At 53.4% G+C, this 19,092-nt stretch overlaps 1 protein-coding gene across 2 annotated transcripts; it reads right to left on the bottom strand.

Annotated features, from left to right (window-relative positions):
- Positions 1-2,283: 2,283 nt before the first annotated feature.
- On the bottom strand, positions 2,284-18,191 carry MOB3A (MOB kinase activator 3A). 2 transcript variants are annotated; one of them, XM_074565801.1, is made up of 4 exons: positions 18,047-18,191; positions 6,915-7,470; positions 4,850-5,052; positions 2,284-3,673 (listed from the first exon to the last, which is right to left on the bottom strand). In XM_074565801.1, exons 2-4 carry the CDS (start codon positions 7,330-7,332, stop codon positions 3,644-3,646), a joined length of 651 nt encoding a protein of 216 aa, XP_074421902.1. In that variant the 5' UTR covers positions 7,333-7,470; positions 18,047-18,191; the 3' UTR covers positions 2,284-3,643. The 2 variants fall into 2 exon arrangements, with proteins under 2 accessions (XP_074421902.1, XP_074421903.1); XM_074565802.1 differs by lacking the exon at positions 18,047-18,191 and adding an exon at positions 11,086-11,176.
- Positions 18,192-19,092: the final 901 nt, after the last annotated feature.

Here is a 19,092-nt window from a genome sequence, read left to right as displayed (position 1 = left end):
GGGGCTAAGCGCGATGGCAGAGCTGTGCGGGCACATGTCCTGTGCCACCCCATGCCCGTTTCCCCAACCCCAAAGGTGCAAGGGGGGATGAGCAGGGGACGAGGCAGCAGCTCCTGGGAGTGGGAAATGCAGCCCGTGGCCCCTCCAGAGGGGGGTCCATGTCACGGCTCCCCAGCGATGGTGCAGCCGTGAGACACTGCCCGGAGCACTGGGGAACAGCATCTCCATGAGCCGCCCCGGCTGGAGCATCACTGCAACGCCCAGTGATGCTCCGAGCAGGATCTGCTGCGTGGGGAGGCAGTGGCAGCCATGGACATCCCCGTCCTCACCCAGCGGGGACGTGGGTCCCACACAGACCCCATGGACATCCCTTGGCTGAAGCCATGCGGCTGCAGATGCTGCAGGAGCCCCCAGATCCTGCTCCCTAGGGCTGGTTTCTGTGGGCCACCGCAAGCGCTGCCCCTGCTCCCCAGCTTCAGAAACCAACGGCCAATTTGAAGCAAACCCTAATGAGAACTGAGGTCCTGAAGCTCCCAAGCAACTCGACATTTGGGGGCTGGAGGAGCCCAGCAGGGAGAGGGCACAGGGTGAGCGATTGTTTCCTTGGGAGCAGCAGGCAACACCATGCTGAACCAGAGAAAATAAATATTTCCCTTTGAACATACGGCCACAACAGAGCGCCCTGCTGCCTGTGAGCCCCTGCCCGCTCCAGCTCCAGGGCAGATGCCATCTGTGGCGTTCGGGAGGGGGGTCCGCCCCGCAGAGGGGAGGCCACCTGAGCCCCGGGCACGGTACCTGCTTGAATGCAGATATGCAATTCTCCTTTGGGCTCTCAGAAAAGTTTTCATGACACCTCAGGTCTGTGGACCCCACCAGCACCCAGGGAGACGAGCGGTAAAATTACGGACAGGTCCTGGTCCCAGCTGAACTCGCTCCGCCAGGCTGGGCTCAGCCCCAGGTGCTTGCTTGCAGACTTCGGCTCGCTTGTGACGAGGCGGCTGCGGCTCCCAGGGTGGTAAAACATCAGGCCCCCACACGGAGAGATGAAAGCTGGGTGCTGCCCAGGCGGCAGAGGGGAAAAGGCGGAGGCAGAAGCGGGGAAAGGCCGAGCGCCGGCTGTGGTGGCTCCGCAAACCTGTCTGGGCAACATCCTGCACTGCTGCATGAGGGAGGACCCCGGCGGCTGCTTCTCCCCTAAAGGTGCTTTTCCTCTTCCTCCTCCCCCCTTGGCTGAGCCGGTCTCATGTGGAAGCAGCCAGACCCTTCCCCAAACTAAAGGGAGGGAGGGCAGCGGGAGGCAGCCCTGCGGGTGACAGCCGATAGGTGCCACACGCCCCTGGACGTGGCGCTGACAGCATCCAAGGTCGGCGTGAAAGGGAAAGCGGATGAAAAGCGACAGGAGGTGACCTGGCCCAGCTCAGCACCCGCTCCAGCCCCACCACAAGCCGGCACCGGGGTCCCTGCGGGTCTGTGCCCTCCCCTGCGTGGGCACAGGGGCTGGGGGGGGATTTCTGCACCCTCTCCCAGGCAGTGGTGGGTCTCAGCTCCATGGGGGGCTTTGTCCATGGCACTGTGGGGCTATACCGCACCCTCTAGTGGCACCCAGCCAGGGGGCGACATGGTTCCAGCCGAGCTGCACCCACAAAAATCCAGGAGAGGGGCCGGAGGGGGTCTGGGAAGGCCCAGCACCTCCACCATGCACCAGGAGCGGGCAAGACCCACTGCAGGCAGGGCAGGGCCAGGTCTATAGGGCCAGGAGGTGTGGCTGCGCAGCCCCTTCCTGCCCTCCTGGCCAGGAAAAGAACCTGGGGACCCTGAACGCAGAGCTTCGGCCAGTCTAGTCCGTCACCTCTACAGCTATCTATGCCCATGGCTCCTTTCAGTGGCAGCCAAGAGTCCCTCAGCAAGCTGGCAAAAGCTCAAATTCGCCTCCCCTGCCCGCATCCACCCAAGTTTGAGAGCTGGGAGAATCAGCCCCTGGGTGCAGGGACAAGTCAGGACAACCCCGTGCCGCTGGTCGAGCTCTGGCGCCCGCCTGCTCTGCCCCAGAGCCCTGCGGACAAGCACGGGGCCCAGAGCAGCCCGGCCCCAGCACCTGGAGAGCAGGAGGAATCAAAGCGTACGGCAGCAGAGCCAGGGGCACACACCCAAGAGCTTTTAGCAACCATAGGAAACAGCTCTCCAGCACACTTCCCGAGGAGTCCAAACTCACCATGTTTGCTTTGCTGACAGAACGCCTCTGACGAACGCGTAATCCCGAGACATTTAGCAATCAGAGCGTGCTATGTAAATACAACATAATTTATTGGTTCCATTTCAGAGAATGATAGTGGTATTTGTACGAGTGTCCTACCAATAGTACAAGAAACGAGACTCACGTATGTACAGAGATTCCAGGACACAGAAAAACTTTGTAAGGAAGAAGCGGTTAGTGGTACAGTTTGGTCACTGTTCATAGAAACCTTTTCACTTACTGTAAACCCTGCTCACCCACTCCCCCCAAATCCTAGGTAGACCTCATCTACCTACCTCGGGGGCACTGCAAAGCTCTCATCATGCAGCTGAGTCGCTTGTGCGAGCGGCAGACAAGGCCGGCGGTCTCTGGCTGCACACCAGAGACCTTGGTTATGAGATGTGAGCAGCCGAGCAGGGCCATGCTGCTCGGGAAGAAGGAGACGGCTCCGTACCCTCATGGGAAGCAGAAAGTGGTCCACACGCAGCCAGTAAGCGAGGCTGGAAGGACAAGCAGCCCAGTTCCTTCTCGGCAGGGTCAGCGTACCACAAGGAGATGGGGAAGTGCAGGTGGTTGAGAAGAAGACTTCCCCATGCCTCTCTCACCGCCTTCCCTCTGCTCACCCCCACGACGCACAGCTTGGCGTAACGCTGCCTGTGGGGACATCGCACCCGGAGCCACGGCTGGGCTACGGCCGGGGAGAAGCTCAGCTCAGAGCTGCTGTAAGAGGCAGATTCACAATGGCAGCAGCAGCACAGGCTCCAACAGCAGAGCAGAGCTGGTTGGCCATCAGAGAACCCCAAGTTCACCTTCTTTCAAAGGAAAAGCAAGAAGGGCCAAGCCTTCGGGACAGATGCCAAGCGGAGGGTGAGCACAAAAGCAGCTCTGTCCAAAAACTGGACTCACAGCCAGTGGAAGAGGTGCTGGAACCAAACAGCACCCCAGGGGATCTGCATACACCAGCATATCATCCCCAATCCCCATGTAACCTCCCTTCACGGGTGGGGAATGGGTGTCCAGAGGGAAGTACCGCTTCCGTGGCAGCGCCAGCTACACGACGCAGCTCTATCTGAAGCATCTGGCTAAGCTCGCTTGGTGCCACTGCAGTGAGGGGACGGGGAAGAGACAATACAGGGTGCCTCTTCCCTCCTCAACAAGCAAACACTTCCACCAAGTGGCCCAAAATATTTTCTTTTTTTTTATAGAAATTACTGTAAAAAACTAGTTTATCTAGAGCATCTTTAAAAAAATATTCCCGCAATATCACAGTTTTACATTGAAACTCATTAAAAATATATAGATTTCTTTAACCAAACGTCTCTGTTCTCCCCTTGAATCACGTCTCCAATGCAGGAGTGGGACTAGGAGTCCTCGGAAGAGAGGCCAAGGTGGGAGCAGGAAGGTCTGACCTCAGTGGCACATCCGGGAGGTCATTTCCTTCTGTCAAAGGGACAGACAAGACAAGGGACCATGAATGAAGATCCAGATGGACAGGGGAGGGTGTGGATGAGAAAACCTCACCTTTGTTTAGTTGTAAATGCCCTTCTCAGGCATGTGGTGACACTCTAAGACCTCCAGTTTGTGCAGGTCTGTGTTCCCCCCCCCGACTCCCATTCCCAGGCACCGCAGGACACCCTTCCACTGCCCAACAGCTCCGCAGGTCTGCTCTGCTGCTACAGCTTTAGAAACACCAACACCACTGCCCAGGTCTAACAGGTCACATTCTCCAGCCTCCTTGTGAAGGCCATGATGTTGTTCTTGCTTTTCAGCGTGGGAAGTAAGCACAGGGAGTGGGTTTTAGCCACCCACCAGAAGGACACGGAGCTGTTGGAGCGGGGCCAGAGGAGGCCCCGAAGATGCTGGGAGGGCTGGAGCCCCTCTGCTGGGAGGACAGGCTGAGAGAGCTGGGGGGGTTCAGCCTGGAGAAGAGAAGGCTCCGGGGAGACCTTCCAGCCCCTTCCAGCCCCTTCCAGTCCCTAAAGGGGCTCCAGGAAAGCTGGGGAGGGACTCTGGAGCAGGGAGGGGAGCCATGGGACGAGGGGGAAGGGTTTGAAACTGGAAGAGGGGGGATTGAGATGAGATGTGAGGAGAAATTGTTTGCTGTGAGGGGGGTGAGCCCCTGGCCCAGGTTGCCCAGAGAAGCTGTGGCTGCCCCATCCCTGGAGGGGTTCAAGGCCAGGTTGGCCGGGGCTTGGAGCAACCTGGGCTGGTGGGAGGTGTCCCTGCCCAGGGCAGGGGCTGGCACTGCGTGGGCTTTAAGGTCCCTTCCTACACAAACCAGTCTGTGATTCCATGATTCTATGATCCACATCCTCAAATGCTAACAGGGCTGGGCTCGTGCAGTGCACGCAAACAAGGCAAGCCAGCGCTAGAAATGCAAGGAGGTTGCTGGAGATCAAGTCAACTTCCCCCAGCCGATGCCCAAACAACCCTGCTCAGCTGTGCCTGCACATCCTGACTGTCAAACTGCAAGGCCAACTGATGTCCTGAATTTGGGCAACCAGTTTTAAGAAGGTACCAGAGACCTCTGACTGCTCCACTCCCAGCCTACCCCTTCTGCGCTGGCTGCAGACCCCGAGAGACCAATGTCTACCCTGTGCCCACCCAGACACTCACCAGTGGTTCCAGCTCCTTGGTGTCTATGAGATTGAATTCTTTAACAAAGTAGTAAAAGTGCTTGTAGCAGGTGTTCACGTGGGCTTCCGACCCCATCTGGGTGATCCTGTCGAAATGGTGGATGTAGACATGGACAAAGACCCGGAAGAGCCTGGAGAGAATTTTCTTCACCACCGGGAGGAAGTTCTTGGGGAAGGGAGTACCTGGGAGGGAAGACACGACCAGCAGAAACTTTCAGCAAAGTTAAAACTGGTTCCTTGGGCTAAAATAAATTGATAAAATGAACAGATTGAGACAAAAGGGAAAAAGTGTTCTGTCCCAAGTAATTTCCAGCTTCCCCTCTCCTTTTTCCTTTCCATTTTGGATCAGATTTTTCAAAGCAGAGATTCCTTAAGTGACAGAGTGCTGCACGCCATCGCTGGCTGCTAGCGACTGAAAGCAAGAGACCAGCCTCGGAGATTCCCAGGAGCTGTTTCAGTCTGAGGGACTTTTCTTCTACTCCTATTTGGCACATTTACATAAACAGTGCAAGATACCAGATACGACCAAGCAGCTTCCCAAAAGAACGAGTCGGTGCTGTTAAACCCCCACAGTAATCTCTTATTTTGGTATGTCTTTAGCCCTTTGGTTAAAAATTAAAGATGTTAAGGTCCTCTTAAAGGCCTCAGTTCTTTGGGATTTGTTTAGCCGGGGCCCTGCAGCAGAGCGGTCCGGCCAACCAGCCATCTCAGTAGAATACTACAGTTTAAAGTTCACACAGGTCGTTTCTGGAGGAATGAGGATTAGTTAAACCCTTTCAGTGCTCTGCAAGAACTGTAGCATTTCAGTCGGCGTTAAGGGTGAGGAATCTGGTAACAGCTGAGCTGAAAACAACAATTAAAAAACAAAACAAAACAAAAACCCCAAAACACCCTCACAATCCTCCTGCTGTCAGAAACTTGTTTTGCCTCCCCGAACAGAACAAACACCCTGCTCATAGTCCCCAGAGAGTCTTGCAGAAGGGTCTGAACTAAAGGCAAGGCAGTAGGCGTTTGGGCAACAGGAGGAACAGGTGGGGAGGATTTCAGTGTTCCAGCTGAAGAACTGGCTGTTTATGGCCCTGCTCCCCCCTCTGCCTGCTCACACTGGGTTTAAGCAGCATTTTGGCACTGGTGGAGGGGCCCTGTGGATGCTCGTGTGGCAGAGGTGGCAGACATGTCCCAGACAGAGGCCAAGTGCATCCCATCAGAGCTCCAAGGGGATGAACAGCGGGGCAGGAGGGAGAGAGCTCTGCTGCACCTTGCCTTTTGCGTCCCAGAAGATGGGAGCTCTGAATGGGATCAATCACATTTACCTAATGCTGTGGATACTGAATTCTCACATTTTATTCAGCACAAGCAAAACAAAAACCCCAACAAACCATGTCCCAAAGCCAGTACACAAGCTGCGTTTGCATATGCAGGTTTAGGTGTCCTAGGCCAAATTCTCATCTTCATCACCCTGGCAATAGATAAAACACCGCTCCTCCCTCCGTGCACATGTCAGCATCCCACCCAGCTGCAACAAACAGCCGAGTGCATGCCAGGAAGCACTAAGCTAGAAAGGGCAGAGTCAGCTAACGCCAGCCTGTAACAACAAAGAGGCTAATTATGGAAACGTGGCCACCATCACCAGGCCGACGCAGAGCACGCACGTTGAACCCAAGCTAGCAATCAGCTGTAAAAGAGCTGTCTGTCAGGAGACCACGTCCAGCATGAACTACTCAAGAGTCATGTCAGAGACTGACTTTTCTAAGAGCAGCCTCTTGTTTTCACTGCCTGGGTTCAGCTTGGCTTTCCTTGAGGTATCAGTGACTCCAAACGGGATCTGGCACAGCTCTGGGTATTTTAGCACTCCAGAAAAGCTCTGAAGTTTCTCAGGTGCTCAGAGGAGCTTTATTACACTGCCAGCACAAAAGGAAACAGCTCTGCTACAAGGGTGACCCATGCTACAGCATCTCCTAGAGCAGAAATGGGACCTGAGGACTCAAAGGAGAAGGCTCTGGACCAGTCTCCCTCCCTCTAGCCACAACTGGAACTGAACTCACCAACATTAGTGGGAAAGATGTCCTCATTGTTGATCTGTACCTCAATCCAGTCCATCAGGAGGTTCATGTACTGGGGAGCCGACAGGGCCGTGGGTTTCCGGTACTTGTGCTCGTCCTGCCATCGGTACTCGTACTTGGGTCCCCCTGACATGACAGGGCAGGACTGCTCTGTGCAATAGTCACTGATGGTGCCGTAGATCAGGTTGATGCGGTTGAAGAAGTCCACCACGTGCACAGCCACCCAATCGTTCTGCTCCTCTCCCGGCGGCAGCTGGACGGCAACTTTCAAGTCCAGGCCAGCATTGAGCGAGGCTTGAGCCTTCTTGTGCAGCTCAAACCGCTGAGTCCCTGGTTCAAACTTGCGCTTGGGCCGGAACGTTTTGTCTTTATTGAACACTTGCTTTAAAGCATGGGACATTTTTCTCCTCTCCTTTTGTCTTTTCCACGTCTGTAACGATGACAGCCGGAGACACGGCGCTGCTGGGCCACTTCCCAGGGCAGGGCTGGGGTGACTCTGATCTTCACAGAAACCTCCCTCTGCTCATCTGGTCCTGATCTGCAATGCAGCACAGAAGGGCAGTGATTAGGAGCAGCTCTCTCAACAGGAAACCTTGTCTAAATCCCATAGGAAGAGATCTGGGATACCATCTGGGCCCTCGCCCCAGATCTGAGAAGTGGGGGAAGCCAACACCAGCTTTCCTTCCTCCCCCCTCTCTTTGCAGCCCAGCTCCCAGCAGAGCAGCGGCTCGGCTGAATGAAGACTCGCCCCCGCAAGGTCTCTCCTGCTCAATGTGGGGACGAGGGAACCAGCCCCACAGGGAAGGGGCAAAATGAGACGTCAAGATGCAGTCCCCCCCGTGCCCCCCAGCGCGGCCTCAGCCAGAGACCACCACTCAGAGCGCTAAATCCCACAGAAACAAGCAGAAACTCCACCACCTATTCCCCTCCAATTACCCTTTAAGAAGGGTAAAACAAATTGGGTTTTACCTGGATCAGATTTTTCACCTATGCTTCCCCTCCCCTCTTCGGGAGCAAACCTACCAAAAAGGTAAGGGTATGACAACCTACAATAAAGTTCATATCTGTTGCCAGCCGTACTCCAACAAAACAACCGTTTGAGCAGGAGCTCAAAGACAGGACGTGAAAGGGCAGAGGGGAACAAGAAGAAGAAGTCGCAGCTCAGGCACCCGGAAAGAGAATATCCTGAAACAACACCAGCTCTAAGAGCAGCCACAGCGTCTTGTGCAGCTGCAGACAGCCCATAAACATATTTTTCATTTCAGTTTAGCTCACTTCAAGTTGAAGGCTGGTTGAAAGCTGGAAGCCCAGGGAAAGCTCGCCTTCCTCTTCCAGTCTGGGGAAAAGAATTAGCTCCAAGAGGGTAAGACACAAGCTAAGATCTGAAAGGATGCTGACGAGAAACACAGCTCTGTTTATCTGTAGCTAATTATACCTCCTTTGTTCCCACATCCATCTCCTCGTATAATTTGTGTCAAGCTGCTCTTTGATGGAAGCTTAAGGTTGAAAGCTATGTGTACCAAAAATATTATTTTTTTTTTATGTGCCAGAGAGAAAAATAAATAAAGTAACAGAAATTAACTAAAGCTGATGCCTTACCCAATCTGGCAAATAAGAATTTCCATAATTTTATAAGAAAGCAAGCAAATAAATCCCTTTAACCAAGAAGAAATCTACTTAGATTTATACGAAGCCACAGAATTATTCAAATAGACAAACAGTATCCTCAAACGTTGGCAAGAAAATCCCAAATTCAAGGTCAAGACTACCTTTGCCGCAATTCAGCCCATCTCTAACAGATGCTGCATCGTGCTAATCAGCATTTCTTCTCCGGAGAAAGATTATAAAGATTTAAACCAAGGCCTCTTGTTTTCTTATTTAATTACAGCAAGGAAAAAAAAAACCCCAAACCGCTTCAGTTCGTCCCACTAAGACTAGACTCAACATCTCCTGTCGCTGCTTTTCCTGCGGGAACAGGCTCAGTAACCTCTTCGGTGCAGGAGCAGAGAGATCCAAACTGCTGTTGCAGCAGGGGCCATGACACGTGTTGGGAGAAACAGAAAACGCATTTTGATGTGGTTCAGCGAGATTCAGCCTGGGCTGCGAGGCAAGCTCACTGCATGCATGCTTTCACTGCACACACAGCTGCTGTGACCCTGTAAGCTACCGTGCGAGAGACAAAAGAAGAAAAATAAGAAAACCCCCAGAGAACGTGTCCTTAGGAGGTGTCTCATCACACCACAGACATGGTTAGAGGAAGTAGCGAACGGCGCAGAGGGACATCTGAGCGCAGAGGCAGAGGCTCTGGTTACCGAGAGCTGTGTCACAGCCTCACCACATCCTGCAGCAGAACGCCGAGGCGACCCGGGGGGCGGAAGCACTGGGGGACTGCGTCCACCCCGCCACGGTGCCACCTCCGGAGTGACAGCACGACTGGCCTCCAAGTAGCCAACAATGTGGAGAGCAGGTGCTGAGCAGGAAATCAGTCCCAGAGAAGTACTTGCACGCAACGATTTCCTTACTCTGGAGATGAAGAAAGAAACGTCCTTTAAAACAAACAAGCCATAAAGAAGCCTGAGCATCGCCCTCCAGACAGCTCCCCGGAGGACTGGCAGCATCCTCGGCGCGGTACAACCCTGTTCCTACTTATTTTCTGTAGGATCTGACCGATTGCTGTGACCACACTTGCACCCATGCCGGCCCAAGGCTGCAGCCCGGCACCGTCCCTTCCACTGGAGAAGGACGTGTTTCTCGAGCAGGGCTCAGGCTGCAGCCCCAGGGCCCAGCACAGAGAAGAGGACAGGATGAAACAGCACGGTAAAACTGCAGGGAAAATACCCCAAACATCCCCTGGGGTTCGCCACACGTGTCAAGAAGCAAACACCGACCATTTTCCAGAAGAAATTGCCACTTGGGCAGGGTGAAGAGGCTTTTAATATGGCTTATTTGGTACCAAGGCAGTGCCCGTGTTACAAACAAACTTCTTCCTATGGAGACATCATTCATGAGAACTGGGGAGCTTGACACAGCAGCAATCGTCTCTCAGACGATTCAGCATCTGTCTGAAGGCATTAGCAAATGAGTAGCTAAGACTTCAAGCAAATGCAGCCCATTTAATTATGGTCTTTGACTCCAGCTGAGCTAAAAGAAACACTTAGCTCTAGGAAAAAAAAAAAAAAAAAAAGCAGAGAGACCAAAAGCATCCCTGACATTGCTTGAAGATGATATCACACGTACAACACCTACTTCCACACGCAGGAGTCACAGCTCAGGCAGCATTAAGACACTGCTTTCACACAGAAGAGAAAGGCAAAGTTAGGAACAACTAGGATACGGCACACGCAAAGTACCTGGATAGTATTTGCAGGCTTCAAAGATGAGGGGCGGGGGGGAAATCCCCCTCAAACAAACCTACAGTACATTTTGTTTACAGCTCCCTTCCAGCCAGCCAAGATTACAGCAGATGTCACCGGTGCTCCGAGAGGACCTTGGCCACCCCTCCGAGATCACATAGCCGCTGCAGAAAGCCCCACGCCGTGGGAGGCTGTCCCGAGCATGAACAAACCTCCAGCTTCTCCCAAGGACACGAGAGGAGCGGCTCGGTGCGACCTGCCTGCCCAGCAAGGGCGTCAAGGCCCGGCCCTCCCTTCCCAAAAGCTCATTTTCTCCCCTTACTCCCTGCTTTCACAGCTCTAGTCCTAATGCCGATTGCTGCCGATGGCAATCCAGGGCAGGGCTCTGTCCTTCCTCTTCCCTCTCCGGGAACGGCAGATCGCGCAGTGCTGCCTTACTTTAACACCAGGCTCCGGGCAGAGGAAGCCCAGGTGATCGCTTCCCCGGCTTGTGGTTACTTTTACACGCAGCTCAGAGAGGGCATGAAAAAAAGGAAAGACTGTCACCTCTTCTGAAACGCCTGGAAAATGCAGCTGTCCAGAGGCTTTCCAGCTGCCAGCAGCATCCTGGCTGGGTCCTGCCCTCCCCGCAGAGGCAGAATGGCCGAAACCCTCTTGCAGGAGTCCCGTGACTGCTCCATCAGCGCCTGCCTCAAGCAACACCCAGCTCCCCTCTGCGCTGACACCCAGCAGGGCTTTAACAGTAGCCAGCGCACAAACCAAAAGAAAAAAAGCAAGGCAGCATGTCAGCAAGCTCCTACCTGCGCTTCTAGCCTTGGCAGATTGCTCAGTGATTTCTCAGCTCGTCTGCAACTTTTACAAGCACTTGTAGGCACTGAGGCGAAGAGCTTCCTTTTTCAAAAAAAAAAAGGGGGGGAAGAAAAAAAAAGAAAAAAGTCCCTTTTCATGCACGGCTGCAATCTGAGGGCTCCCGCAGGCTGGGGAGGGGTCAGAGACGCGGCCACTTCCCTCCCAGTGACCCCAGCGCTGGGGCGGCTCACATCCTGCTGCCCTGCTGCTAAGAAAGCCCTTGGGCAAACCCCAGCGAGCAACGCATTTCTCAAAAGAATTGATTTCTCTCGTTTCCTTTTAGGGAAGCCACGCTGCTGTCCTGCAAGAGGATACCAATATGGTTACTGCTGCTCAGCGTTCACACCGAGCCCAGCCGCAAGCTCTGTCTGCGTCGGCTTATAATTGCAGTCCTTCAGTGACAAGCCTGTGCCAGTCACCCCATCCCACCCGCCTTCTCCCCATGGCGTTTTCAGTGTCCTTACTCGCTGCTGATGCTGTTGCTCAGGCCAGAGTTTCCAATACGGGACACAAACCCACCCGCTCCAGTTTGATAAAGCAGCCACAATACATCAGATGCATCGAGCACTTCAAGTAAAAAATTAATTTACAGAGCACACCCGAAAAGCAAGGCAGCTTCAAAGTAGCTAACTTCAACAAAAAAAGCAAAGACGGACGCACACGCACATTTTTTCCATGACTCCCCCCTCCTCCTTTCACAAATACCTTCCCACAGCCATTCTGCACTAGCTCAGTTTCTTGGTACAAGATGATGCTGGTTTTCTACAATCAAAGGAGAGATTTTAATACGGAGAGCAAGGATCAGACCAATTACAACAAGCAGGGCTGGACTGGCACTGATGACAGCCAGTTTCTGCACCTCTGTAGCCAGTCTGGCAACCAAGAAGACAGCTCACCTTCCCGGGATAAGGTTTTCAGCTGCTCTTTTGAATTGTTCTATGATATAAAAAATGAAGGTCCGTCCCTGAGCTTACCTGGGCCAGGGCAGGGCCTGGTGAGAAGCGTGCGGGGGAGAGGAGGAGAAGGAGGAGGAGGAGGAGGAGGAGGGCCGAGCACGGCTTCGGCAGTCTCGCCTGGCCATTCATAATCCCAGTGAGACGGCACTTCCACGTCAGCCAGCTTCCCGTCTGGCACCCAGTCCGGCCTCCCGGCTGCGGGAGCTGCCAAGGCTTTCCCAAAAGCTAATCATTCTCCACTACAAGCTCCGTCATGGTGTTTCTGTCTTCCCCCCCTGCAAGACTGCTCGACGCTGCTGCACAAGGAGAACCGAGCAGCCGCCCGGTGTCACCTTTTGCATCCCCTTTTCTTCTTTTTGCTCCTGGCAGCAGAAGTTGCTCTGAAGCTGAAGGAGAGGGAGCAGAGAGTGCATCTGGCCCAGCTGCACCTACAGCCCCAGGCTGGGCAAGACACCAGCAGCGAGTCGGTTCTGCTGCTCTGCAGGGCAATATCCACATTTTCCTTTGGGAAACTGCTTTAGTAGCAGCCTTCCCAACAAACTTAACAGAGCCATTCAGAAATGGCACGTTTCAAATGCTGAATTCCCAACGTTTAGGCAAACAAAGAGCCCTTTATATTTCACCACAAAGTCAGTTTTAAGAAAGTCCTGCTGGTCACCAGCCATCCCCCACACCCTGCGATTTAATTCTGCTGCACAATTGGGAAATTCCCAAGTAAGAAGTGATACCCACACAGCATCTCCCTGGCACTTCCCAGGAAGAGGCCTGCCGAGGAGCAGGACAGTTTTTACATGCCTCTAAGCCATGCAAACACATAGCCAATCTGCATTGCCACATACATAAGAAAAGGAAACAGCACAATGAAAGACCCAAAAATAGTTATACTGGGCTTTAATTGGTATCTTCTTTTTCCCCTGAAAGGCCGTGCTTTCAGACCAATTTTAAAGTCAAATTAGTTTATATAATAAAGGGAAAAAAGGCCTGTTAAATTAAGCCGTAGCTGGGTTAGAAGACCCCGCCAGGGCAAGCACAGCAGCTCTGGCAGAACCCATGCGGCAGCCGCCTCCGGCAGCCTGCACCAGGTGGGCATGCCAAAAAGTCCAGTCACCCACTAGTGAGAGGCATTTGTCAACCCTCACGAGCAGGACGGAGGAGCAGGCAGTATCCACACCACACAACGACAACAGCAGGGAGGTTATAAGTTCCTTCCTCACGTGGATATTGGGGGGAGGCAGGTACGGGAGCGACCAGCTACGGGGCTGGATATCCCTTTCTGGTAGGGGAGAGGGAAGGCTGAGTCGCCTTCGAACTTCACATGCAAAAAGACTGAATTTCCAGTGTGGGTTGTCCGCCTCCGGGCCTTCCAGGCACCCTCCCCTCAGCCACAGAGGGTGGAAAGGCCACATGAGAAAGTAACTTTTGTAAAGTGTCCCCCCTCCTACTTTCCCTTCCCCAAAAAGGGAACACCAGGCAGCAGACGCTGCAGTTTTAACACCTTCATTTGAAAGCTTAGAAACCACTGCAGTGTAGCAGCAACAGTTCTCACAGCCCTGAGCATTACTGATTTAGGGCCAGTTTTCTTGCCTCTTACGTGAGATCTGCATCCATTGCAATGTCAGAGCCGCAGCGATTTTGGAAGGTTTCCCCAGATCGCGCTCACACATCCATGCCGGGAGGACGGCTGTGTGTGGAGGCAGAGCTAATCTGCTGCAGGCTTCGCAGACGCTGCATTAAGCGGACAAGCTGGGTCACGACTCCAGGAGACAGGTTAACTGCACAGACAAATATTTCTAGGATAAACCACAGGCAGTGGGCGGCTGACGGCATGGGAAAAGCAGCTCCCTCCTTTCAAGGTCTCAGGGGCTGTATTTTGCAGGCTGCTCCTTCGGGAAGACCTTCTGCTGTGCTCCAGCCTGGCTGTGTCCCCACCGGAGGACTAGTAAGGGGCAGCGCGATATTTATCAAGTCTGAGCTGTGAGCTGCACACCTCTTCCCGCTTTTGCAGGCTCCACATTATTGTCCTCGCTGGGCAGGGATATTTTTGACCCAACAGCAGTTTCATCTACTTGAACTTTGGGATCTGCCCGCACCCAAATGAAAGGTAATGCTGTTTTGGAGCACAAATTTTGCCTTGGGCTGACAATGTGACTACAGCAAGAGGCACGATTTTAACAGCGTGGCTACGGGTTCGAGATCTCAGGAGATGCCAGGGCTACGAGCTCCTTCACCCAGGGACCGAGCTGGAGCAGGAGCTGGCCACACGACCAACCTTTCCCACAGCAGGGCCATCTCACCAACAAATATCTCTTCTCCTGACATTAATATTTCTGCTTTCGGAAGAAAAGCAGTATTGTTTCTCGCCGAAAGCAGATGCCCACGAGGCTTGCTCTTCCCCTCCACGAGGGGATGTGGCAGTAACCCAACACGTTAGCATGTCTCCAGGCAAGCAATAAGCCCACTGATGTGGAGCTAGAGATCACCTCAAGACTAACCACATCACAAGACGCAGCGAGGGGAAAAAGAAGAAGAAAGAAAAAAGGCCCAGACAGCAGCCCCAAGAGAAGCCTGCAGTCAAGAGGAATAAAAAAATTACAGTGGCTTTCAATACAGCCATGGTCCCGTCTCGGCTCCTGCTTCAAACTCAAGCAGGTTTTATAGAATCGTAGAATTGCCCAGGTTGGAAGGGACCTTTCAGATCATCAAGTCCAATCATCAACTTAACTCTGACAAAAACCATCACTAAACCATATCTCTTAAGCACTACGTCTGCCCGTCTTTTAAATACATCCAGGGATGGTGCCTTAACCGCTGCCCTGGGCAGCCTGGTCCAATGCTTAATAACCTTTCAGTGTAAGAAGTTTTCCCTAATATCTATCCTAAACCTCCCCTGGGGCAACTGGAGGCCGTTTCCTCTTGTCCCATCGCCTGTTCCTTGGGAGAAGAGACTGACCCCCCCCCTGGCTGCCCCCTCCTTTCAGGGAGCTGCAGAGAGCGAGAAGGTCTCCCCTCAGCCTCCTCTTCTCCAGGCTGAACCCCCCCAGCTCCCTCAGCAGCTCCTCACAGCACTTGTGCTCCAGACCCCGCACCAGCTCCGGTGCCCGTCTCTGGACACGCTCCAGCACCTCAATGTCTCTCCTGTGGTGAGGGGCCCAAAACTGGACACAGTACTCCAGCTCATTTTCTGTTCCACGGGCTCCCTGGGAGCACAGAGCCACAGCTGCGATTCTCCCAAACACGGCCTGTGCCCAGGAGACACAGCACCATGGCCCCCGAGCAGGCGAGGGCCAGCACCGAGCACAGCCACGGCGGGACACTTCTATCACGACTCGACACTTCTATCATGACTCATCCCTGACCCAGCAGCGTCACCACCTTTGCCTCTTCTCAAATAGTCTCAACAGCAATGCCAAGCACCCAGGGACTTCATCCAGACTTTTCTGGAAGATGTCAAAGCTGCCGCAGTGTGATGGATTTTTTTGCACTGGCTTTGCACACTCGCAAAAGTGGATTTTTTTCTGGCCTTTTCTGTTCCTCCCTTCTGCTCCCTGCCTGCTTCACGTACTCAGAGCAACAACTGGCCCATCTCAACAGGAGCAGAACAGCACTTTTAGCACAACAGCAGCTCCAAAGGGAAGTGAGCAGCGGATCAAAGCAGGAGTCACAGATAACTCTGCCTCCCAGGGGCATCTGGAAAAAGGAGGATCAAGATGCAGCCTAAGGTGCACTCTTTATTGAAAGCATTAGCTGGATATTACGTATTTCTAAAGATAAGCTCCTAAACCTCTAGCAAAGCTGGTTGTGGATCCACTTACAGCAGCATTTATGGCTCAAATATCACAAAATACTTCCCTGCCTTATAAATTAAAACTCTGAAGTTGAATGCAATTCTTTTCCCAGATCTGACTGCTGCACACAGGCCTGGTTAGGTTTTGCAATCTCTCTTCTCTGACCCCACACACTTTCACTGCTGACAAGGGAAACGATTTCCTTTGTGTACTGTGGCCGTAGAGATCCCTGGCCCATTTACAAAGAAGCACAAGTCACAAAACACGGCACATGCCAGTACAGTCCAACCTCCACAAACAGGACTAAATCCCACCGTTTCAGGTTGGGTGGTACCTCACATCCCAGCAATAAAAGACCCAAATGTGGGCAAGGAAACACCTGGCCAACAGCTCCTGCGCTAGAGGACAGGTGAAGTCTCGCAGGAGGACTTTGCTCAAGACACCAAGTACGCTTCAACCTCCCTAAGCTTCAGCCAAGCGGACAGCAGAGCCCATTACCATTTCTGATGATGGCACTGTTGACCGCGCAACCCGAAGTAATGTGACCAAAAAAGCATCCCAGATCCTGAAAGGTGAGCCAGGCAGAGGGACCCAGCTCCTCAGCGTAAACCGAGGGCACCAGTTTTTTGCTGCCGCACCACCAAGCTGGCATGAACTGTCACTCCTCCCCTCCCTTTCTGGGGATTTTAAAATGTCACAAGCTCACCCTCCGGCCCAAGTTAACTTCACATGTACGTGACTAAGAAAGTGAACCTAATATATGGAATACACAGTCCAAGAAACAACAAAAGATAAACACAGAGCTGGATGCGAGCCTAAAGCTTGGAAAGGAAGCAGAATGCAAGGACGAAGCCCTGGGGACTGTGATAAACAGGTGGCTGGGGGAAATTTAACATCTCCTAGCAAAAGATCCCCTCCTGCCCTGCAACTTGGCAGAAGATTTCCAGACCAGAAAGGGGTTTTAAACAAAGAAGGGATAGAAATTGAGAAAGTGCGGTCACTCTTCAGCTCCAAGTACTAGGAGAAGGAGATCTTGCCTTTCACTAGCACCAGAGTCCCCGACAGAGATGATTTTTCCAAACGTCTGTGCCACACGCCGGACAACTTAAAATCCTCTTCCTCAGAGGATTTCCTGCCCTTTCCTTTTGGTCCATCCTTCTCACACACAGGAAGGGTTTTCTTTGAAGGAGTTGAGATTACTGTACTGCAGATGACAGGGGAGGCAGTCCCTATAAGATTAGCATTCCTGCGCTCAAAGGAACAGACAGAAGCAGAGCCAGAGTTTGCTTTCAAGCGTCACAAGTTCTCCCTCATGACAGCTGAGTCGCGGCTCACCACCACCAGAAAAAAAAAAATATGGAGAATTCCCCGTTTTCCCTAACCACTTAAAGAGATTAAGGAGTTTGAACTTCAGGGCTGTGCCTTTACCTACAATAGAGACATTTATTATCACAGCTTGGGGGGGAGGGAGGGGGGAAGGGGCGGAATAAAACACAAAGAGTATCCAAGGCCATAACTTCACGGTTACGCCGGCAAAACCCTTACTCTCCACGCTGAGCCTTTTTCCCATCATTCTGAGATTTTTGATTTCCCAGCAAAGACTGCAGCAGGCGAACCCCTTCCGAGGGGGAGTGCCGCCACGGGCCGGGTCTCCCCCGCTGGGGACAGTCGCTGCCACCCGCCCGTGGAGCCGCTTCTGCTCCAGGACGAGCCACCACAGGCAGGACCCGGCTCTGCTCCGCCCCGGGACGGGGTCTCCGGGACCTGCCCCCGGCCAGAGGAAGGGGCTCCAGCCCACCGAGCGCAAAGCCAGGAGAAACTCGCTCGCAACCGCCTTCCTCCCAAGGGAAAAAACAGAAATAATTAAAGAAAAAAAAAAAAACCAAACGAGGGGATTTACAAGTCTCGGTTCAACAGGTTGCCGGTTCCGGCCGGGCGGCCCCGGCGTGACCCCACGCCCCGAGGAGGCCCCAGCCCCGGGCACCGCCACCGGGGTGCTGGCAGGGACGGCGGGTTGTCCCCCGGGCGGGGCTGAGGGCCCCGGGGCCCGTCCCGGCCCTCAGCTCCCTCAGAGGTCCCGACCAGCCCCGCGTCCACAGGGCCCCGCGACCCCCCCAGGCCCCCTCCAGACAGCCCAACGGCGCCCCCAGGGCCCTCCCGCTCCCCCGCACCTGGCCGGTGGCAGCTCCGCCGCGGCGGCGGCGCGGAAGCGGCTCCCCCTCGTGCGGCCTCAGCACTCCAACACCCGCGGAGCTCGGCCCCGTCCCACAAAACCCCTCTCCGCGCGCCGCCACCGGCAGCCGGCACTACTTCCTCTTAAAGGGGCCGCCCGCCCGCCCGCCCGCGCCTCGCCGGCGGCCGCTCCTCCCGCGGGCGGGAGCGGGGGGCGGGGACGGGAGCGGGGGGACGTGCCGCGGCGACAGGGCCCAGGCCGCGGTTTATAGTCGGTTCTATTTAATTTGCTATATTTTATTTTATTCTCTTTTATTATTTTTATATTCTTCTCTTTTATTCTAATTTGTTTTATTCTACTTTATTCTATTGTATTATTTTCTTTTACCCTTTTCTTTTATGCTATTTATTTTATTCGACTTTATTCTATTATTTTCTTTTACTTTTTTATTTTATTTATTATATTCTACTTTATTATTTTTTCCACTTTTTTATTCTATTCTGTTTCTTTTATTCTACTTTATTATTTTTTTACTTTTTAATTCTATTTTATTTTTTATTTTACTATATTGAATTTTTTCCTTCCTCTCCTTCTCCTTCTCCTTCCCCTTCTCCTCTCCTTCCCCTTCCCTTCCCTTCCCTTCCCTTCCCTTCCCTTCCCTTCCCTTCCCTTCCCTTCCCTTCCCTTCCCTTCCCTTCCCTTCCCTTCCCTTCCCTTCCCTTCCCTTCCCTTCCCTTCCCTTCCCTTCCCTTCCCTTCCCTTTTTTCTTCCATTCTACTTTACTTATTTTATTTATTGCTTTTATTGTCCCGGAGCTGAGGAGAAGGGGCAGCCCGTGGCTGTGCCCCAGCCCAGGGATGCCCAGGGGACGGGGACACCCCCTGCTCAGCATCTCCCTGAATTATATGATCCCTTAGAAGTGGAGGAGCCCGGGGGTGCAGGGGTCCTGTGTTGCCCTTCTCTGCCCTGGTGTGGCCACGGGGACGGGGGGAATGACCATGCCCCACCTTGAGGGCTGTGTCCAGTTTTGGGCCCCTTGCCACA

The sequence above is a fragment of the Larus michahellis genome, chromosome 23 (genome assembly GCF_964199755.1).
Source record: "Larus michahellis chromosome 23, bLarMic1.1, whole genome shotgun sequence".
NCBI lineage: Eukaryota > Metazoa > Chordata > Aves > Charadriiformes > Laridae > Larus > Larus michahellis.
The sequence above is the reverse complement of the archived record's forward strand: the minus strand, read 5'-3'. Positions and strand labels throughout refer to the sequence as shown.

Excerpts from the sequence above, each read along its gene's own strand:
- MOB3A (XM_074565801.1), bottom strand. The coding sequence starts at position 7,332 with ATGTCCCATGCTTTAAAGCAAGTGTTCAATAAAGACAAAACGTTCCGG. Across the intron at positions 5,053-6,914 it reads CATCTTTCCCACTAATGTTG|GTACTCCCTTCCCCAAGAAC; the intron begins GTGAGTTCAGTT and ends CTTCCCTCCCAG. Across the intron at positions 3,674-4,849 it reads CCAAGGAGCTGGAACCACTG|AAGGAAATGACCTCCCGGAT; the intron begins GTGAGTGTCTGG and ends TCCCTTTGACAG.